The 25,444-nt window shown below is 39.5% G+C and overlaps 1 protein-coding gene across 1 annotated transcript; it reads right to left on the minus strand.

The window, feature by feature from the left end:
- Positions 1-4,730: 4,730 nt before the first annotated feature.
- On the minus strand, positions 4,731-19,525 carry oprd1a (opioid receptor, delta 1a). The gene is made up of 3 exons (XM_034891212.1): positions 18,891-19,525; positions 6,423-6,778; positions 4,731-5,722 (listed from the first exon to the last, which is right to left on the minus strand). The coding sequence occupies exons 1-3, from the start codon at positions 19,184-19,186 to the stop codon at positions 5,193-5,195; spliced, it is 1,182 nt and encodes a 393-aa protein (XP_034747103.1). The 5' UTR covers positions 19,187-19,525; the 3' UTR covers positions 4,731-5,192.
- Positions 19,526-25,444: the final 5,919 nt, after the last annotated feature.

Here is a 25,444-nt window from a genome sequence, read left to right on the forward strand (position 1 = left end):
TTGAAGTAGAAATAAAACATTTCTTGGGGTGAAAGTCCCCAGGTGGTGTTGTCGGCTGGCAATTCCTCCCCTGGCGCCGCCCGCTTTTCCACACGTGAAAGCTGCGGCGGTTGCGACTGTAACAGCGGAAACCAAACTATACAAGTATAATTTACACACAGTATCTATCATTGAGATAGCGAGAAAACAAGTTGGTAAGTATTTTGTCGGACGACAACAGGTGCCGGTAATCCTCCGCCAGGCTGCAATTTATCATTTTAAAAAGTCATTTTTGGTCAGTGCTTCTTGGGCAGTGCGTAGTCAGTCGTATTATTCGCTCTACACATGGTGTACTTGGTGTACTACATGTAAGTGAGGTGCCGTAGCTAGCGAGCTAACCACTAACATGCAAGCTCATTTAGTCACATTAGCCCCTGAGCTTCTCTACTTTTTACTCCCCCTGGTATTTTTTTCACCATACTCCACCATTTCTTATTTAACATTATTGAAAAGGGAAAATAAAGTTCTCTGGCTTGGCAAGTTTTCTAACGGTACGTTAACTTCTTCCATTTTGGATTACTTAAAGGTCATCGCTGTTTCAACAGCTTGAATATTGCCAATGGCATGAATCTGCAGGTCAAACTCCACAATATTTAGAATTTTTGAATTTGCTGCAACAATAAGTAGGCAACTATTTAGTGGGGGTAGGGTATTTGTTTTGGCAATTTTTTATTGATACACAAATACAGTATGTGTTGGTTAGTTTGTCTGCTTGACAATCCAATTGTGAAGCAGGAAAATTTAAGCTAGATGAACAGGGAAAAGTATATATTTTTAGATAAAACATATGCTGACAAAGTTTTGACAATTTGAAAGAAGTTGCAATATGTCGCCAGAGATGGCGGAAGTACTCACTTGCCGTATTTAAGTAGAAGTACAGATACTTCAAAAATAGAAGAAGAAGAAGTAAAAGTGCTGATTTAACTTCTTTACTCAAGTAAAAGTAACAAAGTACAGGCTTGGAAATGTACTTAAAGTGTAAAGGTAGCCTAGCGAATGACAACAATTTTTTATGCACAGCTACCTGGAGCACACAAATGTTACTAGAGTGCGAGCTGAGAAACTTCAGAGGACCCGGAAAAAAGGCTCTTTATATGCCACTGGCTACATTTTAAATTGATGTCTGCCAATAGGCCTAAAACATCCCTTATATGATTATTGTGACCGAGACTGGGACTCCAGGTTAAGACGATTCTGACTGAGCAGCAAGATATGAATTCAGTCATGATTCTGTGAGAATTCAAAGATGAGTCCTCTAACTTACAGCTGAGGGGTTTGAGACAGTAACGTTAACATTAGCCCAAAATTGTCGATTTGAGACCAAGTAACGTTAATTTAACCCTTGTGTTGTGTAACAGGAGAACAAATAATACTGAACATTAACGTAAACTTAATAAAGTTACAGAAACAAATAACAAATAGCTTCTGATGACAACAAATATCCATTAACCTCATTAACCTTTCAAATTCAATGGTAAATTAATGAAAGCCAGTTGGTGGTGTTTTGGTTGGCCTAGTTTGCAGCACATTATAACAATAATTCAGACTGATTCACTAAACACCACATGGCTCTATATTGTCCCTTACGAATATTCTCATCCAATTAGATTGGATTTAGTATTGATAACAAGAAAAATAATAACGGTAACTTTGAACCTATAGCAGGCTTGCTACTATAAAGGTAAGGCGTAGAAAGTAGTTGTATTTTTGTTAAAATGTAGGGACTCAAAGTGAAACGTTGGCACAAAAGTTAATAGTAAAGTAAAAATCTAATAGAATGCAGTAACAAAGTATTTGTACTTCCCATCTCTGCATGTTGCAGAATATTGCAATAGGTTTAAAATCACAATAATATTGTATGGTGACATAAGTATCGTGATTACTAACCCTACTGCGTTACCTACAGTAAGCAAACCGTAAGCGGTGGTCGCTGGTGTAAAAGGTTAGCTGATTTAAGGCTTAACATCAAAAACATACTGCAGCCTACTTTAATTTTATTCTTTCTTTCTCTTTACATTTATTTACGTTAAGGTTTTTGTAATTTTTTTATTATTTAAAAAAGAAATCTAATTTTGTACGTCTACTTTTTTCACAAGTCTTAGACCTTGATACATTTCAAGTAGCATCTGTTAGAGTCAAAACAAAAAGATAAAAAAATCCTTATTATTCTGTGAGAGAATGGAACAAAAGAAAGGAGATGGATCAGCTGCAGCAGAGCTCCACAAAGGGGCCAGTCTGCTGTCAGCTGACACGCGGAAGATAATGTGGTATGATTGTTTCAAAATGTCCCAAAACCTAAACAAGCACTGTAGGCATCTCAACATGACTTATACATCAGGCCTGAGTTACTATGAAGGATATTGTTCCACAAGAGTGGATTTTATAGGACAATAAAGGAAATGGATAAGTTGCCAGTTTTGCAGACATATTCAGAAAGAACATTTTATGGATCATCGGATACGTTCATTACAAACTGTTCATCATAATGGTAATAACAAATGTAACGTTACATTTCTCTCAAAATGTATTCACTGTTGCAAATTAGAAGCATATGAACGTGATTTGTACAATGGGTTGACCGCGGCAGTTGGTTTTGATTCTGTCTCATTACATTAATTGGTCAGCTAGTTACAGTATGTATTTACATGTTTCTTTGCTAGTTAAAAGACCAGTGAAACTTTCAGTGACTGAGTTGATTTGGCTGGACTCTTACTCTAATTTAAGCTCCTTAGGCTCATCATATGGCAGGGTTAAAACACCCTAGGGCCTCGACTAGAAATCGCCATTGCGATTAATTGATCAGTAACGAGTGGATGCCTCCGCTGCTTTGCCAATGTCACAAAAAGGTGGTCAAACATTCCAAATTGTTTCTTTTCGACACGACAAGGCAGAGAAAATTACAATATGTTTAATTTAACTAACTTTATCCAACAATTTGAATCTGAAAGAATGATACAGGCTAGTTCTGTTAACACCAACAGTGAGATGAAAAATGAGACAAAGAAACTGAATCTTTTTTATAATTAGCCATCTGATGTGATAATAAAGTGAAAATCATGCACACACTTTAACTTTGATCGTATCTTGAATGCACATTACATGTTTTTATCTATACATTTATTAGAAGCAATATGCATTTGTTTAATTGTCAAAATATATAATAACTTGTGCACTCTTATCATTCTTTTTTAATGGAAATCGAATTCTATACATTTCTGTCATTGACGTATAACTCACATTTGCAAAAACACTGGCGGCTGAGAGATATTCTGCACACCCAACAGATGCAACACTTGGTCATTGCTAAGCAGATGTATACAGTACCCTTTAAATTGACACTGTTATTGTAAGAAAATATGCAGGAATCTATCACGCAACAAAATTGTCAATCTCCTTCTTCTCACAGAATGGTGAATATTTATTGATACTGAACCGTCGACCAACAGCCAAATTGCTGAATCTGTAAACAGAGTAGAAAGCCATTCCCAACCAGCGTATTGTTCTAGTCTCTATTTCCTTTGTTGTTGTTTTTTTATTGAGCTGCATGAGTTGAAAGCATTGTGTGAACTATTAAGATAGATAGATAGATTGTAAAGAAAGCACACAGAATCACAAAAACACCTCAAAGTCATTTTAACTATGGCTGAAGCCACAGTTAAAATGCAAAAGCTTTATATTATCTACAAATTCACATTCATTGACATTTTCCCTTCCATTCGTCATGTCAATTTTCTTCCTATAGCCAAAATGCCTCAAGGGGGCTTTACCCTCATCTTCGTTGATTTAAATTCACTTCGGCTGTGTTTTATCTGTTCCATATATCCAACATTAACTTAACATTTCCACAATGATCAAAACTATGGCATATTTTGACATGTTTATATGTCAACACATTTAGCCTCCAAATATTTCCCCAATGAGAGCAAATTCTGATCAACTCTTTATCATTGCCTCTGACACACCTCATCTGGTACGCAAAGTTGAAATGATCATTGACTTCACGACATCCATTGATTGGACATCCATCTGTCTGAGTAAATAAATTACCCAGAACAAATTACAGTTCAATATGTCCTAATATGCCATAGATTATACATGTGACAGATGACAGGCTTTATGCTTACTAAAAAATGCAGATCGATGATAACCTCCATGCAGTTTGTTGCATGAACTAAAGAGGCGAGTGTTGTGGCTTCCGACATTGTTCTTCAGAGGCAGGTTTGCCATTGTTTTGAGATTCTGCTCAGAGGCTTCTTGCAGGTTTGGCACCACTCGTGAAAGTCAAGTAGGTGAGCAGATAAAATGTCTAGAAAAACCCATGCTTCAGTGGTTTGTGCCATTCTGGATTTTTCCATCTGAGCACAAAACCCCACAAACTAGGCTTGATCAGGATTCCATATCCTGTCTGACAGACATTTTCAAATCCATAGAACATTAAGTGCCCAATTCTTCCTTCCACAAAGTTGGAGTGTAAAGGGAAAACAAGTGTCTATTCTGTGACACAGTATACACAACAAGATCCTTACTTGTCCATGTAGAGATGGGTTGGACCTCGTGATATAAATAAAAATGTTTCATCCATCAAAATACTCCTTATTATTACCAACATGTTTTGAGTGGTGTTGCTTACAAGAGATGATGGAATTTGGATTGTCTTTGTTTCACGTGATTCACCCTGACTGTTGTTTTTCCAGTGCTCTTTGATCGATGGTGTCTGAACAATGCATTCTTTGCTTGAATAGACAGAAACTGGCATGTGTTTCTTTTGTCCTTTTTTTAAATCATCAAGAAGTCTTGTACTCGAGTCCTTTTGGCCAGATAAATCATGAGCTGGGGATGTTGTGTTTCATAATCTTGCTTCAACATTTGGGTATATTCCTTGGGCTGTCTACTGTCACGGCCTTTTGTAAGAAAAAACAATCCATTGTACTTTACTACAAAAGTAAGCTCAGAGTGTATCTTTTTTCCATTATATTTAGCTATTCCTTTAAATGCCAAATTGTTGAGAATAAGCGATGCGACTCAGTTCCTTAAAACCGGCTTTTACTCAAGAAGTCTTAAAACTCTGTTGTGGAGATCTGGGTTATCTCTGATTGCAGATCTTGCTGGATCCTCCTCGAGCGAGAGCTATGGGGGACCCACTCCATGCCTAGTCATGCCGGCTTCTTCCCCGCTCCTGTTGGAGCGCAGACAGACACCGGCTCCCTGGCGGTGTTGCAGCCTCTGGTCAGACTGTGCTGCTCCACGTGGGTCCGACAGGGAAGGCAGAAATCCCTGAAGCACCGCTTAAAATTTTCATCCAAAAATGCGTAGAGGACAGGGTTGAGGCTGCTGTTGGTGTAGCCCAAGGCGATGCACAGGTGCCAGCTGGCTATGACGAAGGGGTTTCTGTTGTCAATCTGCACCATGGTCTTCACGATGATGAAGATGTGGATGGGGGTCCAGCAGATGATGAAGGCCGCCACCACCACCAGGACCATGCGGGTGATGCGGCGCATGTTGCGGTCTTTCTCCTTGGAACCTGAGAGCAGACGAACGCTCTTTAGGCGCAGGATCATCAGGCCGTAACATATGGTGATGACCATCACAGGAACCACGAAGGCAACGATGAAGACACAGATCTTTGTCACAGTGTCCCAGTACCAGTCAGGGTCAGGGAACATCAGCATGCACATGATTCTACCTGCAATTTAAAATTATACATAAAGGGGTTATGGTAACAAGCTGGTTTAGATGGATACTGTACACTTATATACACTTTGACTTCAAAATAGTGCTGCTGTTGCTGTTGAAGACTGCCAAGAATGTATTTCTGTTTCTGCACTTGCTTTTTTTTTTCAACTTTTCAACAAAACAAAATGTTAATAGTGGACTTTTAAATTACTATTCAGTTTATGTCTGGGGGAAAAGCTGGCTGTCACAAAGAGGGTGAAGACATGATTGTTTTTTAAATATGAGGATAACGGCACACATTTTCAGACTATCATGGGAGGAATTGTACTTGGTTGCGAGGTAAGGGTTCACAGATGTGGAGAAAAACAGCAAACAGCAATATTGTCTCCGTCTGAATGCAAACTATCACAAGAAAGTAGACCGCGCTACACACCTACCTCTCCCACCCTGACTTCCTCCCCTTTGTAACCTGTTCACACGTTTAGGCTCAAAGTAGCAGACTCTCTCAGGTCCCTTAGGAGCCTGAAGCTTGCGAACTTCAGTTTTGCTCTAAAAGCGAGCTCTAGCCCTTTGGCAAAGACTCAATTGGGTGAGCCATCCAGATCCAACTCTGTACGGCTCAACTTATTTTGAATTATTCTGTTAATACTTTGAATGAAGACTTTAATTAATGGTGAAAGACAAAACTGTGGAAGAAAACATGTACCCACCATTATCTGCCACTTTGGTCACAGCCATAACCATAATGGGCACCCCAATCGCAGAGGACAGGACCCAAATGAGCACGTTGATCAACTTAGCCTTGACCGGCGTCCGAAACCCCAGTGCCCTGACTGGGTGGCACACGGCGATGTAGCGGTCCACGCTCATCATGGTGAGGGTGAAGATGCTCGTGAACATGTTGTAGTAGTCAATGGCAATAATGAGCTTGCACAGGACTTCCCCAAATGGCCATGTGTTCATGAGGTACTTGGCGCTCTGGAACGGCAGTGTGCTGGTGGCCAAGGCGTCGGCAAGTGCCAAGTTGAAAATGTAAATGTTTGTGGCTGTCTTCATCTTGGTGTATCTGGTTGTGATCACAGAACAGAGAAAAAGTGTTTGCAATAAGCAGCAGGGGTAATGAGAGCAGCTGGCTGTGGAAGGCTCTTCAACAGGATATGGGGATTTGAAAGTGATATTCACTGTGCAGCATGTTTTTGTGCCTTCGACAACAAGTTCAAATCATCATTCTATAGATGTTCAGTGTAGATGTCTGGACAAAAAGATCTGTTTTTACTTAATGAGGGATTTGAGGCAATGGTTACAATTAGCTTATTGGCCTCTGATTAAGCAGCTAACTTACATAGAAAGCACCAGAAAGTTGTGGGGGAAAAAATACTATTTCTTTTGCACTGAGGTTGCACTGAGGTTCATGTATATTGTATGTGCCGGCCTTATTTTTAGCATGGGACTGTGCATTTTAATTTGAGTGTGTAAGATGAAGATACGTTTCCTCCTGCATTGAAAGAAAAAAATAATGGTCATTGGTACTGAACTAATTTTATATGCTACAGAATTGACTTATTGAGGTCAGAAATTCTCCTCTCGGGCACAAGGCTTATTTTCTTATAGGAATCTCTCATTAGAAACCTTGCAAGATGCATTCATACTAAAGTTTAGCTGACTACATTTTCTAGGAGATTGCAGCATCCAAATACAATCCAATTTACATGCAAAATCCATCACCCAAAGGCACAAAGGGCAAGCATTAGATAGAACAGAAATATACCACATTTCATTTAGATATACTGTTTAAATTTCCCGTAGCATGAACATTTTGCTTTGAGGTTTTAACATTAATACGAGTTCCTCCAGCCTGCCTATGGTCCCCCAGTGGTTAGAAATGGTGATAGGTGTAAACCGACGCCTGGGTATCCTGGGCCAATCTGGAATTGTGCTTCTTATGAGGTCATAAGGGGAAAGGTTACCTCCCCGTTCAGTTTTGCCCGCCCAGAGAATTTGGCCCACCCATGAGAAAGCTAGAGACATCATGGATTTCAAACAAGGAAAATGGCAGTTGGTCAAGGCCACCCTCCCCTCCACCTTGCAAGGTAAGGCAGGAGTTTGACCCTGAATAGAGAGTATAGCAAGACACCTTCAAGAACAGCCTATAAATGTCTATAAAAGTCTCTGCCGATCTCTGGTGCGACCCAACAAGGCTCTGCTGTGTTTTCTTTCTGACAAACGGACTTTCAACTCATGTCATGCTTATTGGAATCAGTCCCCCATTCCAGTTGCCTTGCAACAGTGTACGAGTTGTCGAAAAAGATAAAGTAAGTACTGCATCTACGCTGGAAGGGTGATCAAGAGTTAAATGGATGACGTCTGTCAGATGACACTTTTTTGGAGGTGGTCTAGTGATGCTATATTAGCGATTGAACTCTGTGGCCTGAAATCTTGTCTGATTATAATAAATCAGCACACTCTTCAGTTTAATCAGAAAATATAATCACAGTAACCGCTGTCACTGAGTCCCATTGGTTGCTCCATTATTCACTTTCAGCTCCAAAAATAGTCTCAAGAGTTGATGACATCACTAGCTACTGTCTGTCTCCTGTCTTCATCTGAAGGTTTAAATTTACAGCATCAAAAATGTACTGTATGTTATGGAAATACCATTTAGAAATTGTATTCAAGGCTGGAGAATATGGGCCACTTGATGCCATAGCACTTTCTGGGACATAGCAACTTTCTGGGACACTGAAATGAAACTAAAGCCCCATTCAAATTGGATGTATTTCTCTAGTGAAAGTGGGATGATTTTAACATCACCTTTGCTGGACAAAGATTTTAATTGTGTCCAGAGCAACGTCCTTGTATTTCTAAATTTGATCTTTTTTTTTTTTTTTTTTTTTTTCATGGTAAGAGCTGATTGTCCTATTTATTTAATAAGCTTTGTGGAACATTTGACTTTTGTGTGAAAATTATTTTTTACTGATGCTAACACCAACAAAAAGGCCTTTTTGGGAACCAATAGACTGAATCACTGTGATGTCGAGCTAACACAGAAAGCACTTCTGCATAAACAAATGCCAGTTGATTTGAAATGCATATGCAGTATATGTGAAATTTTGAAAAGTACAATTTCTGTTGTCAGCTGCAACTATAATGTTTGAAGATACATAGTTAAAGGAGTATTCCAGTTGATTTCAACTAGAGCCCACCTAATAAAGCTGATATCATTACAAATATCTGGTGATTTTATAATTTATTTTGTCATTCTGAATTATTCTGATAAATGTGGAACAGTGAATAGTTGAATCGCTGCTTCCTGTTATGTCATCCTGTCGGAATGGGGCTTAAGTCAAAATTATTTATTTGTTCATTAAATTATTATTAATTGCACCTGTGGTCCTTCTGCTCATGACGAGTCAGTCAAAATGTCTGTCCAGTCATACTGTAGGCCTCTCCATTCAATATCAATTTACACCACCCTTTGTGGCGTGGACTTTATCAAATCAATTCAGCTTTATTTTTTAATCGAGACAAAAGGAAACGTTGTATTTAGAAGCAGATGGCTGGTTTTGAACTTCCCCTAGTATGTTTGACGATTATATTCCAACGCTGGGATTGAGTTCGAGTTACAGCAAAGGACAACAGTGTGATTTTGGTAGTTACGTAAGGGCTGTGACGCAAGCAAAATATTAATATTGCTTAGAGAACAGATGGGTGTAAAATGTAAAATTGTGTGCAAATGTGTATTTATTGTCAGTCAGTTTGATATTCTGATTCCAAAGAAATCTCTTTCCCTTCTCCCTATTCCAAAGTAACAAGATGGGCCCGAAACAGTGCATCCTGCTTCTTGGCAAAACTGACACTTCCTCCCTCCCTTCAGTAAACGAGTACTTGGGTGACTGGGTCTAGGTGTTGCACCACCCAATCTTATGACCATGTGGTCTGTAAATCTAATGCTGTAAAGGGGGGCAAAAATGATTACTGCATCCTTTTACTGTGAGCTAAGTTTGCATTGTAAATCGGGGATATTGGAAAATGAAAAGGTAGATGTAGCTTTCTTGGCCCCGTGATATTATGTCACATCCACTCTAGCACACAGCAGCGTGGTTGGATTATTAGTATTCCGAAGAAGTGGTTTGGCAAAAAGTAGGCAGCTGTTGCTGCAAGTGGATGCAGTTCTATACTTTTGATACAGGCATCTAGGCTGCACAGGAAGTCTACTCTCAGCAGTACAAGACTTTAATTGTACACCAGCTGTGACAGGTATGCCATTTCCATGGTTTCTCATTGCAACACATAGCTCAGGTCATAATTCAGGAGTGTTGGGTAAAGCTTTTAAACACCATTCTGTCTTTTTGTAGGCTTTGAGAAGAAATTACATGTTAAGAAATGTCATTTTGACGCCCCTTTTCGTACTACAATGAAGCATGTTTTTCTTTGTTACAGTCACTCTGTAATGGTTTCATCTCCCACTTCCTTTTGTGTGTTTCCGTAGCATAGACTCCATGCACAAGCTGTCATGTCTGTCCAATCCACTCCTCCTCACACACATCTTTTGGTGCCACATCAGAAGGAAAAAAAAGTCTCAAAGCAGCACACAACGGATGTAGGCCTATAGGCCATGTGAACGATGTGTGCCGTTTCACCTAGACAGAGTGCCATTGATCACTGAACACTCAGCTTGCCGTTAATCAAATATCGCCAGCTCAGCACAATGTAAATGCCATTTACTTCACCACTTGACACAGAGGAGCTCTGAAGCTGACAAATGTCTGTGAATGGTGCTAAATATATCAGCAACAAATCAATAAATATAACCGATATTTAAATAATTACAACAATTACAATGTGGTGTCTAAATACCTAAATAGTCATACTTTTCCGAACCTCTAGTTGGTTGATGAAATAAATCTAAATTAAATTTATGTTAGGATGACTCTTCTTCTTAACCTCGTCATTTCTCTTCTTAACACAACATCTCTCATATTCATGTATCATATACTGTATCATAATGTATCTTTTCAGCAGGTGTATAAATTGCTGCCATTTTTAAGGGAAAGTCTGCGTGTCATTTAATTTCCTGTCACATTTCCCAACTTGTTCTAAAACAAGTGTTTGGCTGCACCTGGGTGGCTCACCTGGTTGTTTGTGCCCCAGAGGCCCAGTCCTTGCCACAGCGGCTGCGGGTTTGATTCCGACCTGTGGCTTTGCTGCATGCCATTCCCTCTCTCTATCCCCTTTCATTTGTTTAAGCTGTCCTGTCAAATAAAGGCCTACAATGCCCAAAAAATAATCTTTAAAAAACAAAGCTTAACAATGTTAACCCCTTGTCTTTTAGATTTACAAGCCCCAAAAAGACTTTAAAACATGACTTATTTTAAAAAAGTGATCACATATAAAATAAATACAATGCTTTTGTACACTTGTTAAATTAGCTGATCATAATGTAAATTAGTGAGCCAATGGTAAATCTCATCTTGTAACCCTGACAGCTACACACCTCCAAAAGTATAAGCAACAGGCAACAATGGCTGCAAGATCGACCAGAGAGACCCATAAATGTAAGTATTTTCGTCTTAAATAATTGATTTTAAGAGCTAGGGGTAATCGGAAGGAGTAGGGGTAAGATAGTGAAATGGGAACCATAAGTCGGAACCATAAGCTTTTTTTAAAGGCTGATAAATGTCCCGAGCGTGTCGTCTTCTTCCGACAGGATTACAACTTCAAGAAAAACCCACGTTGGAGGCTCTGCAGTGCGCCTGCCGCGGCACCTTTATGAGCCACTGTTGAAGCTGGGAGGGGGATCCACCGCAATGATAAGGATATTTTAAATGAAAAGGGTAATTGTTACAGTCAACATTTCTACCGTGGTTTACCCTTACACGGGTAATCGTTACATCCCTCATAATAACTGAATATAATTGTCTGAGGTATTCAATTATATTTTCTCACTCTTCTTTTAGCCTCCTGCCTTTTGATCGGTTTCGGAGCTCCACACACATCCACAATCAGCTCTAGAGAATTAGCATTTTGCATTGAGATTGTCTTGAGCTCTACCTAGTTGGAGTAGACTAGGCTACATTAGTCTTGTATCTGTCAGGCTCACACACACAAACACACAAACACACACACACACACACAAACACAAACAATGCTGCTGGGTGAGATGGAAGACATGTTGACTCAGCCCAGGAAATAAACTGACACACACACTCATCCTATTGGCAACAGGCTATGGGTATTTTCAGCCAAATTTCTACAGTCCTTAAAGAAAAAGACTCTTCCTAAAGCTGTGTTGACTCACTCTGTAGCTTTAATTTTTTTCGTCAATACCAAAATGTTACCATATTACCATACCAATAAACAGTTTGAGAAGAATGTCCCAAGTTCCACTTCCTTAGGAGAAATGGAACAATAACCCTCAAGAAGCAGCTCAGTTAAGCTCAGCTCAGTTAAGACTTAATTTTCACACAAACTAATCCAGTCAGGCCAATAAATTGCATTTGCACTGAGCCTGGTCTTATCTAACAGGCGGGGCAGCAGGACTAGGAGCCAAGGTAGAGGAGAAGTCAGTGCATCCATGCACACTCTAAATGGAGAGTGTGTGTGCATTTTAGCGTCCCTATCCAGGAATCTAAGTGGAGGGAAATATCTTGAATGCAGGACTTTTGCTTTATTTATAAGCTGCCTGATGTGGCTGGCAAAACAAACTCACAGAAAGGATGCTTTCAAATGGGCCTCTGGTTATAATTACTGCTCAAGCAATTAGTCAACTCACAGAAGAATAATGTTGGAAACCAGCTAATCATTTGTCATTTATTGAAGTAATATCAAACCTTTGCTTGTTCCAGCTTTTCAAATGTGAAGATGTGCAACTTTTCTTTGTTTAACATCACTCTTAATTTAATACATTTTGAGTTTGCGAGACATTTTCTACGATTTCTGACATTTCAGACATAATTCATTGTAGAAAATTGTATTGTTATTTGCATTGCTGCCTTTTACCTGTCTGATTTTCAATGGATGAAACTAGATTAAATATTTGGTCTATGAAGTGTCAGAAAAAAGTAAAAAAAAAAACAAATTTTTATTACATAAGACATTTGCTCATTAGTTAAGACTTTATCTGGCTCCATTAACTCTTTTTTTTTTTTTCAGCCCATGATTTGTCTGTAACTGATATAAACTGACAGGCAATTTGCCTTGTTGTGTTGTCCTAACAGAGTAGCCTGTTTGTTGCCCCCGGAGGTTGATATGTGTGTCATTTTGAGCAGACCTTTGACAGTCCATCATCAATGTTGTTTTTGGAACTGTGGTTGAAAATTCTTCTGATTTTAGTGTAGTTAGTGTATCGACCTACAGCATTATATTCTCATTTAATCTTGATTGCTTTAGTGATTGAATTTGCTCCCTGATGTGTCGATTGGACCAAAAGTCACTCATGTGTATTATGTGTACCAAGTTCAATATGAAACAGCAAATAGCTTAAACAACATTGCCTCCAATTATAAACTCAATATGATAATTTAAAAGTTAAATTATATATTTTTTTCAACTTGGAACCAATCTTGTTGTTTTCATCAATTTTGGAAATTGTTCCAGAATTAAGCAGGACTGTCGTTGGGCAATTGTGCACCTTCAATTTATGTCCACTTAAAGAGCTTGATTTGCCACTGACAGGCTCAGATTGGATTATTATTCTAAGTGTCTGACAACATCATGAAAGGGTCGTTACAGAGATCAACCTTTTTTGGAAAAGAGCAAGATCCTTTTTGTTTAACATGAAACAATAGCCCCTAAATGGCTATCGCCACACCTAACAGACTAGTTATAAAAAAAAACAATGTTATTATCATAAAGCACACTTCATTCAAAGTCAACAGAAAAGAGTAAAAGAAAAAATTCACATTTTTTTTCACAGTTGTCTTTAGGAAAAGAAGAAAGGGGAAATGAAACGCCACACAAGGGACATGATCCCCGGTCTCCAGGGTAAAAGTCTCGGCTGTTAGACCCATCCACCACCCTGACCAACCTCCCTTCATGTCTTCTCAACATTTCATACTACTCGCTACTGTAGTCGTGCTGTGGTCATGAAAAGTTTTTTCTTCTTGGACAGATAGTCTAGCTAGCTGTCTGGATTTCCCCTGCAGAGAACTGAGGAGCAGTTAACCATTGTCCTCAAAAATCGGAGGTTATAGCAACAACACAAAGAAAGAGGAATGTGACGGACATCCAACCTGAATATTTGGTCCATGTGGTGGAATTTCCCGCGGCACCTGATCAATCTTGGAAATAAAACACTGTGGATGTAGACTAATCCTTGGAGGAGGGCCACGCAAATCGAATTGAAATTCTAGAGAAAAAAGCCAGATGGTCGACCTCGAGTTAAAAGTTTAACCACAGGAGTCCCCAAAGCAACAAGGACTCGTGTGTGTGTGTGCACGTGTGTGTGTGTGTGTCTTTCTTTCTTTCCGTCTTTCTTCCTTTGCCTCAGGCCGTCATCTTTTACTGCTACCATGAAGGTAGTACAGAATAGAGCCTGACCAAAATGTCGGGCAGGTGTGTGTGTGTGTGTGTGTGTGTGTGTGTGTATATTTGTACATTTGTACATTTATATATTTATATATATATATTAATATATATATATATATATATATATATATATTTTTTCTTTTTTTTAATCCAGAAATGTGCGACAATACCAACAGATTTCCCTAACATTATTTGTAGTTATTTGAGTTCTCACTGAAATATGATAATCATTTGATACATAGAACGGATGAGAGGAACATCAAAATATATTAAAGTTCTGATAAAAAGTATTAAAATGCTAACTTAAGATATGAAACTTAAAGTCCTTGGAACAAAACCCAATAACAAAAACAATCAGTGTCACCAACAGAGACGTTGTAGAGTGTCCTCTGGTGGACAAACTAGGCAACGCCAACACTCATGACATGGTTTACCTTCTTATTTTATTTTTTTAAATCATTTTTCTTTATAAATAATTCTGATGAATCAATATAAAACATGTATTTTTTTTCCGGCAGTTATAAATGCCGATACTGATATTTCGGGAAATGCCTAATATTTGCCGAGAATATTGGCCCGCCAATATATTGGTTGGGCTCTAGTACAGAATAAACCCATCCAAGCCTTTAATGTAGGCCTTGAAATCTATAGTATGCATCACAGAAACTTTTTACCTAAACGACAAGAAGATGAATGACTACATGGCGGCTAGTGTTTATCCAGCTTTTCTTTGCTTATTACATCCCTATATCTGTGTCTAAGTTTGGGACTCCTCTCTTAAGTTCGCTCCCTTCAGAGTTTACAGATATTCCACAAGAGATAATGTATTCTGTCCAGAATGGTTAATGTGCTGCGCTTCCTTCTGCCGCTGACTCTTGCATCTGGGATGAGGCCTCTCCCTCAAACAATGTAACACAAACTCCAGACAAATCGCTGCGCACAATTTGATTCACTGCCTTTTTTGAGCGATCATCCATCTCCTTTTTGTCTCCCTTTTACCTCCCTAGATCATGTTTTTTAAACATATCTTTTTCCTTGATTTGACCTTTGTTTGCACTCCAACTCCTGGAAGGAAATAATGGGCGGAGTTGAAAATATTCATGATTTGTTTTCTTGGTTCAATATCAAAAGATTGCCACTTAAAGAAAATGCCTTGCTTGAGGTTTTTTCTACATTCAACTCTAATCTTTTTTCCAGTCCGCTGTCTCTGCTTCTCTCTTTCACTGTATACATTAATGTAATACCAACAAGCAGTTAGACCACATTTATATCTTAGAACATTTTAGTCATGCTTTTCTCCAGCCGGCTGGGTTATCTTCCTGTGCTAAGGTGGGAATATCATAAATGAACCTGCTTGTTTAATTCCCCGGCCCAGCTGCAGTAATTATTTCATTGGCTGATGTTGGGGGAACAGATACAGAGAATGTCTGAGATAAAGTGGGGACGGCTGGGGCTCAGCGGTAGAGCGGTTGCCGGCCAATCGGAAGGTTGGTAGTCCAATCGCTGGCCTTAGAGTACCATGTCAAAGCTCCCGGATACTACACCACTGGAGTGTAAATGTGTGTGAATATTTATCTGATGAGCAGGTGGCACCTTGTACTGCAGCCTTGGCATACAACGTACAGTGTGTAAATGGGTCCTTCACGTAAAGGCACTTAGAGTAGTCGTTAAGACTAGAAAAGCGCTATAGAACACACCATTTACATATTTTTATATATAATATATATGTATGTTTGTGTGTGTGTGTGTGTGTGTGTGTGTGTGTGTGTGTGTGTACAGTTGTGTTCAGAATAATAGCAGTGTGTCTAAAAAAAAAAGTGTCTAGATCCAAAAAGAACAATTTTGCTCTCATCAGTCTACAGGATGTTTCACCATTTCTCCTTCGGCCAATCATTGTGTCCTTTGGCAAATTTCAACCTATTGAGTACATGTCTTTTTTAGCAAAGGGGCCTTCTAGCTGATAGCTTTGCTTCATATAGCCTTCTTCTGATCGTAACAGTGCTCACAGGTAACTTTAAGTCTTTGATTTCTTGGACCTGATCAGTGGTTGTGCCTTTGCCATTTTGGTTATTTTGCCATCCATTTGAATTGTAGTTGACCATTTTTCCCCACGTCGTTCAGGCTTTGGATGCCATTTCAAGGCAGTTGAAATCATTTTGGCTGAGCAGCCACTAATTTTCTGCAATTCTTTATATGTTTTCCCATCTCCAATCAACTTTTTCATCAAATCCCATTCAATCAATTCAATCAAAAGTCCGCTGTTCCTCAGAGCAATGTCTGGAACGACCCATTTTGCCGAGTATTTCAGTGTGAAAGCACTATAACTAGCATGCACAACATTCACTTGCTTCCTTCAATGTATAGTATAATTGACACCTGTTTCTTCACAGAATCAATCACCTCACTAATTGAACACAACACTGCTATTATTTTGAACAAGCCTCTTTAAATTACAGATTCAATTACACAGAATGAGCAGCTTGCATGTTGGGTCTGTTGGTTTTCTATGACTCTGCAACACTTACTAGTAAATTATTTGCCATGTAGAAATATCACTTCTACCCAAAAATATGATTTTTGAGGTTAGTGATGTTGGACCGCTTATTATTTTGAACCCGTGTGTGTGTGTGTGTGTGTGTGTGTGTAACATGATAAGCGAGGACGAGCAGAGCTACTGCAAAATCTTTATTTTTAATTTTTTTATTAAGCATACTGGTTGGGGCTGGGTTGCTTCTGGGATATGACAGGGTGCTTGTATCGGGTGACAAAGTGGGTGCAGCCTGTATTCTAATGCTTGAAGAGCTGAGGTGAGGGGGACACTGTGATCTCGAACAAGAGCGGAAAAAATGAATCTATCAATCAAGTTTTTGACTAATAAATTAATCGCCAACTATATTTGATAATTGATTAATCGGTTTGAGTCATTTCTTTAAGGAAAAAAGTCAAACTTCTCTCTTTTCAGCTTCTATAATGTCTACATGCTCTAGTTTCTTCGCTCCTCTGTGACAGTCAACTGTATATCTTTAAGTTGTGGACAAAACAAGACATTTGAGGACGTCAGCTTGGGCCTTGGGACACACTGATCCACATTTGTTCTTAACCATTTTCTGACATTTTATAGACCAAACAACTAATCGATTATGTTAGCAAATAACTGACAGATTATTCACCAATAACATAATTAGTTGCATCCCTACCTCAAAATGACAATGATATACTGCAAAATAATGAAAAGTGGACAAAATTTTAACTACCGTAGGTTCCACCATTTTTTATGTTTGAAACTTCTGATTATAAAACAGATTATGAAAGCTTAAATAAAACAAGTGGTTGTCATGGCGATAAGGAAGCAAACATAGAACACACACTCAAAGACCAAATAAAGACCAAATAAGTCGGTAACTGCAGGCTCTCCTCTCTCCCCAGCGTACAGGACGGTCCATCACTCTCTGTCTGAGGCACAGTTGAGTCACACTGAATTAAGAGACTGTGTCTCAGATGAGAAGTTTGACTGCCACCGAGCACTCTCATTAAACTTGCACATATTGTTTATCCATGTAGAAATGATGACAAAAATCAACTATAAAAAAAACAATGTCATGCATTATGCAGGGAGCCAAATGCAGCCAGGAACGGTGCATGCACACAGCCTCCGAATCAGAATACTTTATTAATGCCCTCAGGGAAAGTGTTTAGTTGCAGTTGCTCACAGTCAAATCCAAGATAAGACAAGAGCGAGCCAATGAGTGTTTACAGTAACATGAGCTAACGGTGCTACAGGAACAAGCGCCCTCTTCTCAACACACTCAAAGAAACTGCATGCAACCAGAACATGTGGGCCGCTAATGGGGCAATGAAGGATGGTCTATTTGGACTAAGGCTGCAAATAATGATGGTGATTTAAATGATTATTTTCTTGCTTATTTAATTAGTTGTTTGGTATATGAAATGTCAAAGAAATGTGGATTAGGGGTAACCTAGCCCATGATGACGTCTTCAAATGTCTTGTTTTGTCCACAACAAAAGCTATTCAGTTTACTGTCATAGAGGAGACAAGAACATATTGACATTTAAGAAGCTGGAAGGAGAGGATTTTCTCTTTTGTTTCCCTTTTTTCAATTAACCGATTGCTCAATTATCAGAATAGTTCCTTAGTTTAATAGTTGACTCTGATCTAAGTGATTAATCTCATAAAGAAAAAACTTTTTTTTTTTTTATTCTTACAGGTTTCTGCACAAAACCATGATCCTCCTGTGTAAACGGACACATTTCCTTTTTTCTGTCAGCCAAGGGTTGCAAAATATCTTCTTTTTTTCATGGCCTTTTCTATTCATTTAAAATCGTTTCGAGAGTGCATTTACTTTTATGAAGGGGGGTTAATAAAAGCTGATCGCAAAACAAAATTAAGATTAAGGCTTTGTTCCCAAAATGTGAACATGTGGGATCATTAGGAAGCTCACCCAACATTAGAGCTCAAGTGTCGCTCCTGGGGCACGAGAGCCTGTCGAGGTCTCATTAACACACGGGCACTAATTGAGTGCTCGTGGGTGGATTTCACACAGCCGAACATGTAGGCTGTTGATCTTGCCAATAAGGCGTTTAATGTAACTAACAGTTAACTGACTGTAATAAAACAAAAAGCAGGTGTTTACCTGATCACCCCGTACATGACGAGGACATTGCCCAGAAGTCCCACCACGCAAATGACGGAGTAGAGAGCCGTGATGGATATGGCTATGATCAGACCCCCGGCGCTCCGCACCGGAGCCCGCTGCCCGGTGTGGTTCTGCAGCCGCTCGCCCATCAAGCCGTTCTCCTCGTCCGGGAACGTAACGTTGAAGGGGATGACGGAGTAAAGGTCGGACAGGGAGAGCGGAGCTCCCGGGACCGTGTACGGATCCACTCCGGACACTGAGAGCGGAGCTCCCGGGACCGTGTAGGACTCCATGCTGCGTCCTCTGCCCACTCTACCCGCGCTGCTGGGAACTTGCTTAACAATTAGGCAGAACCCTGGAGGAATTCAATCGTCTGGGAGGAGAGAGCGGGGTCCGAGTGGAAACAGAGTGGAACAGTTTCCAAAACGAAAAAAGGAAATTGGAGAAGCAGACGGGCTCTGCGTAAAAGGACTGAGGTTGTCCCTCTGTTTTCTGTCCAGATAGAGGAGAAAGTGGCTCCCAAGCAGCGGTCAGCTGCGACTGTGCAGGTCTCTTATTCTCTCCCAGGATCCACGCTCGCAGCCCGGGCGCTCTTTTATAGGCTTCCCGTGCGTCGACGTCAAGGCTGCTCATTTATACGTTCTTAAGCGTCAAAAGGGATTCATTACATGTAGCCTATTAACCTCATGTTGTTAATAGGTCAATATCATATGCGTAAAATTTCAAAATATCAACACCATGCTTTATTTGACTATAACCACCTTATTGAGTCTCTTAAACACGTTAAAAGGAAATATGTAGGTGTGCATTTACATCAGCTTTCACATGAAGATTTAACTCTGTGAATGTTGACACGCAAATGCTTGCTAAAATGCTAATGATGAACATTTTTTACTTGTTTTTAAAACGGCAAAACATTTACAAAATGAACCACCTGACCCCCCCCCCTCCTCTCATCACCACTTTGTTAGACAAAGGTTAAGAAAAGATTACATTACCACTACCACTGTTAAAGATAACATTTTAACAAAATAGACAGACTGTGGGTAATTTTTTGATATTAATGAGCATCCGTTACATTCAAGCCGTTGCCAAAAGGAGTTGCTACAAAGCTAATGAAAACTCTCCACACAACTCGCTCTAATTTCTCAGCATGGCTGTTTAGAACATGGTGATGTCCGGTAATAGATAAGATTATCAATCACCTCTTCTGAAGAGTGCATATTTTATTAATGTTCCGTGTCCTCCTTGGTCACTAGCAAATGCATAGAGGAGCGGGGAATCTGCCCGCAGTCGCGGAAAGCGTGTATCATGTGGAGGCGCCGACAGAGTTGTTGTCATTATTTTGGATTCTTCATCGGGGAGACAAAAAATATGCACTACAGCTTTAAGTACTTTCCCCATTTTTCAGTGTAGACATTCATTCTTGCAAGCCATTGGTATGGTATCTTTCAGATGCCATCTCACAAGCCCACTCTTGGATTAAAGGGAGGGTTTCCTCAACTGAGCGCTGAAGTGATGAAATAACTGAGCATTATTATTAGTTAAAAAGCATTGCATCACATAGAATTTAGTTGAATTAGTAGTGGTAGTAATCATTGATTTCGGTCCACATCAGTATGACACATATAAATAAATACATAAAGGCATTTGATTTTGAAGAAAAGACAAAAAAATTAAATTATTCGCTCTCAGGTTGATGAAACCATGTATAGTGTACATTTTAAGCCAGCTGATACCAAATCCAAGGATTTTACACTTATGGCCAACGTTGAAGAAATATATAAACAGATCAACAAGTCCAAAATCAATAACATTTCTATTGAAGTAGTTTAGCGATGTGCCTGATAGTGAAAGAAAATGTTTCAGGAAGAAAGCCAAAATCAGAAGTCCTTCCTCACACACAAAAGTCAAAAATGCAAACTGATATCAGAAGATGTAGCCTCTTATTTATGTCACTTTTAACGTTACAGCAAATGATTAATCAGGTTATCTTCATCAGGGGATGGACTTTAGTCAATTGGCATAGAATTATACACTTTGGGGTTTTCTTTTTTCTAACAAATGTAAGTACAACTTAATCAGAAAAATGTATGCAGATTTATTTTTCAAGACTTGCTACATTACAGTAACACCAATATGTACCAAGTGTTTTTATTTGGGGTATTGCCTACACAACATGTTTCCATTCACTACACAATTTAAATTAAAGAAATGAGTTAGACATCATTAAGACTCCCCATTAAATTTATGTCTACACATTTCAATGGATTTTGAACAACATAGTAAAAACCTTATACACCAAGTCATATGATATCCTAAGAAATTAGGCGACCGCCGGCTGGTCACATGCAGCTGTGGATCGGTGTGAGCTTTGGCTTGTGTCAGCGGCCTCCAATAGGTTAATGGTAGCTGGATACAGAGCTCCGGGAACTATTGGTTGTATAAGCGCCAGTTACCAGTTGAGTTGAGTTAAGCGGTCCTTTCAGGGGGGCTTAGCAGTTGAGTTTAGCGGACTAAAGTAAGTGACATGGAGCGACGACCGTTAAAAGAAGTGAACTCCAAAACAACATCTCTCCTCCTCTTCACTGTCAGTCTACAGGATTGATCAAGGTCAGCCAGAAGTTCAGGCAAACAGCAATCACAGGACTGTCCCGTGGGCAGTTACAAACAGATCAATCCTGGACGATTTCCACTTCCTCCCAACGCTTAACTGATGGTTCTGATGTGCCTCCTGGGAAATAATTATCAGATACACTACCTGGGCTGGAATTCACATGGATCATTAGGCACTTTAGATTGTCACTCATGTTGAACCATCCTGTGTGTGTGTGTGTGTGTGTGTGTGTGTGTGTGTGTGTGTGTGTGTGTGTGTGTGTGTGTGTCCCACCCCCAATACAGCCTTTGCATTCTGATACCATACAACTTTATTATCAGTTTTCACAGAAATTCATTTTGCGTTCCCAAGCACCTCTACTTAAAAAAACAAAAGTACACACACAAAGTTAAGCAACAATTACTCACATTGTACAAAAGAAGAAAACATAACAGTCATGACAAAGAAACATCTTGGCTGTCAGGTTTTTTTGGAAGCACCCTGATTATGGTTTAGTGACAGGATAAAGTGATATATAAAAGAGTAGTTGAGCCTGTTGTCATCCTCCCGTTCATCCTCTCATCCTCTCCACCAGAACAGTTTGCATCTCTCTCCTGACTCTTTTCCTGCCATCACAGTGTAATTCAACTAGCTGTTTTTCCAGCAAGCCTCTTTGGCATTTAAGTAGCATTGTCTTTTGCTACATGCTTGGTGCAGTTCCCAGCCCCGTCCTGGTGATACCACCTTAAAATTCTTAGTTACCTCTAGGAGAAATGCTGATTAATTATGTTGTTTGTTGTTCGTACTTCTCCAGACACCTGCATTTCTTATTTTTCATATTAGACAATGGAGCGCATCCTTTGCTTTCAGCATCCTTTGCAATGTGCTCCACATTTAAAATGATAACTATCACAATTCCCTCCTGCATACTTTGCTCTCCTTACTGCAGTCACTGCAGTATTGCCTCCACATTGTTTCTGTTTAGAGTATGTATATATTAGTGTGTATGTATTGTTTGGTTGTTTTGTATGTGTAAGCGCGTTGTGAGCAACGATGTTCCAAAGAAAAATTCCTCGTATGTGTCCTCATACCTGGCAAATAAAGCTGATTCTGATTGTGAGAGGACACTGAGGTGCAGGCAGTATCAGAATCTTCAGTCATCGCTGTTAGTGATTTTAAACAGTCATTAGCTGTTTAGACAGAGAATTAAGAATTAATTAATTAATTAATTAAGAATTAAGAATTAGACAGAGGACAAAAACTGTTTGCTGTGCTACTGACCTTTTGATGGACTTCAAACCTCAATATACTGTTCGCTGAACGTACAAAGCACTCAGCAGACCTATCAACCTTTGGATTTTTTTCCACAACTCAGCATTTTAAGAGTAGGAAGTTGCCAGGTTAGCCTTTCCAAAACATGAAACACAAGAGTAGTGTAAAGTATGAATTTCACAGTTTTCTTGTATCTGCTCTAACATAAGCTGCAACCACTAGCATGTCCAGCTACATAGTTGACAAGCTAACCCAGTGTCCCTTCCCAAAGCCGAAGAGCATATCCTTAACTTACTTGGTTCCAGTAGTTTGTGAGATTACGGGTTGCATTATATATTCACGACTAGCACACCAACTGTGTGTTTATTTGATGTGTGGAGCCATTCCTGGATGTTAAGAGTTTAAGCCTTCTACCCATGATCCAGCGTAAATTGGGTATGCTCACCGCTGGAAATTGCTGCTAAGCAGTACACTTAAAATTCAAATGATTTCAACTTTGACCTCATTGCCGCTGACAATTCAAGGCGCAAACAAAGACAGAACCCCTGCACTGCACTTTTCCTCTGCAACAGGGATTGACACTTTTTGAACGGCTGAGTTTTAATTATGGAACCAAGCCAACAAGCTGCAAGATAAATGATGACCATAAAACATTTGATTTGGCGCAACATAACATTTTGAAAACCGCAAAAAGGCCAAGGTACAAGACTGTGGTTGGGGTTTTGTTTCGGTGAAGGCAACTTTAGGCTAACGTTAGCCGCTCTCTCAAATCCAGTCAATTAATATATGCTTTTATTTGATTTGGGGAAGTTTACACACCAGCAACATTAAATGGTGTTACAATTACCAAAAAAAAGTAGTTCTCATCCCAAGACTTAAACTGGCCACAAATGCCAACAGGTATGTAAGCTAAGTAACCGAATTCAGAATTTTTGCACAATACCCGGTATGAAGTGCACAACACACTTTACAGGATTGCTGTTTTATAACAAATTTAGTTGGAAACATGAAACAAAAATTAGCCAGATACAGCACTTTCAACCAAATCATGGCGTTAACATTACCTTAATTAGCATGTAAGCTATAGGTTGTATAATATGCACAAATGGAAAGCTTAACAAACAATAGCTAACAAGAAGCTAAAACAAGAAGATTTTGGTTAACTGGTAGACTTGTGAATTTCTTCATCAATATGTGTAACATGGAGGTGCTAAAAAACAAGCATGAATTAATTTAAAAAAAAAACTTAAAAATGAATGCATGCCAACACAACAATATTAAAGTTCAGAGTACCGCAGTTCTTTTGTTGTCCCTGAAGAAGAGAGACATTGTGTTGCACAGAGCCCTGTGCCCTAAAGCAGTCCTATTCATGGCTGCTCACGTCCCTTTAGTGAGTCCCTCAGTTATTCGTCATCCCCAAATCTTTGTCTGGCCTTGCAACTGAGAAATGGTCCCAGCTTATGAATTAGTCAGACTGAGAGGTAGGTAGGTGCCCGCAAGCCTGTGGCTCACACGTCACGCAACTTCTAAACCATGTTGGAAGGAGATATTGTACTGCATGTGACAGTCTTTCTAACATAAAGGGTATACTAAAAGTGTTGTTAATTCAAGTTTAAGGTTGCACAATTTTTTGTTTGAATATGCCATTTTACCATTAAAGAAGATGAACCACAAAGTGGCTGCAAAAGAAAAAAAGAATCTGTGTTATGTAAAATGCAATTAACTCCTGAGTGTCAGATTACGTCTTTGGCAGTAAAACAGAAAGTGCACAGAAACGGAAGCACACAAATGCACAAAAAAAAAGAGCCAGTGAGTCTTCCATCTATAGAAAACCAAAGATTGGGTTGAAAGATTTTGGCACCTGGCACAAGGATGGTAATGTCAGTTAGAGGACTGTTGGTCAGAATATCTCAATAACTACAGAATGCCATGGAATTTGCTCTTTCAAAGAACAAATTATAGTGACTTGGTATGCTGAAATGGAATGTGTCAAGCTGTGTTGGTTGACTTTTGGTGATTTTGACAAGCTTGTGTCTGCGCTTAAGCAAAAAGTGGCGTTTTACAATAAAATCCTTAAGCATAGTGGAAAAAGAGATACTTTTGCGCATGTGGGAGTTACACTTTACATTTACATCGGTGTGTGAATGTTCATCTGATTTGGCGTCATTTTCCAACGTGCAAATTTACGTTTAACTGACATGCGTGACAAGAACGGGACACTTAGGTTTAGGAAACGATCCTAAGTTGGGTTATAAAATCTACATTCCACTGACACGCAGGACAAGAACAGGACATAAACCCAAGTCTCCTGGGTCCTGTGTTGTTCGACCCATCCACCTCCCCAACTTGTCTCCTTCTGCAAATGTTTGGTCTTTCATACTACTCGCTACCGTTGTTGCTCTTAATACTACGTCATCTCACAGTGCCAGGGTCGAGCTGTTATGCCATGCCCGATACGTCGGTTGTGGCTAGAAGGGATACAACTATGGCCAGAAGTTGTGCAAGATTAAAACCCGTTCTCAATAACTATCGTTTTTGTTGCTGCATCCCCCGTCTAGCCTCAACCCAGTGATTCGAACTCTGGTGCGGATCAAACAATCAAACTCTGGTCCGCTCCAAAACAGGGGCCTGGGTTGGCTTCCAAGTGCACCAGTGTTTGAGCATGCAATCCGACCAAAATACA

Source organism: Etheostoma cragini, chromosome 14 (genome assembly GCF_013103735.1).
Source record: "Etheostoma cragini isolate CJK2018 chromosome 14, CSU_Ecrag_1.0, whole genome shotgun sequence".
NCBI classification, from domain to species: Eukaryota; Metazoa; Chordata; class Actinopteri; order Perciformes; family Percidae; genus Etheostoma; species Etheostoma cragini.

Coding starts and splice junctions, on each gene's coding strand:
- oprd1a (XM_034891212.1), bottom strand. CDS start 19,186: ATGGAGTCCTACACGGTCCCGGGAGCTCCGCTCTCAGTGTCCGGAGTG. Junction 6,779..18,890: donor GTCATGTACGGGGTGATCAG/GTAAACACCTGC, acceptor GATCACAACCAG/ATACACCAAGATGAAGACAG. Junction 5,723..6,422: donor GACCAAAGTGGCAGATAATG/GTGGGTACATGT, acceptor TTTAAATTGCAG/GTAGAATCATGTGCATGCTG.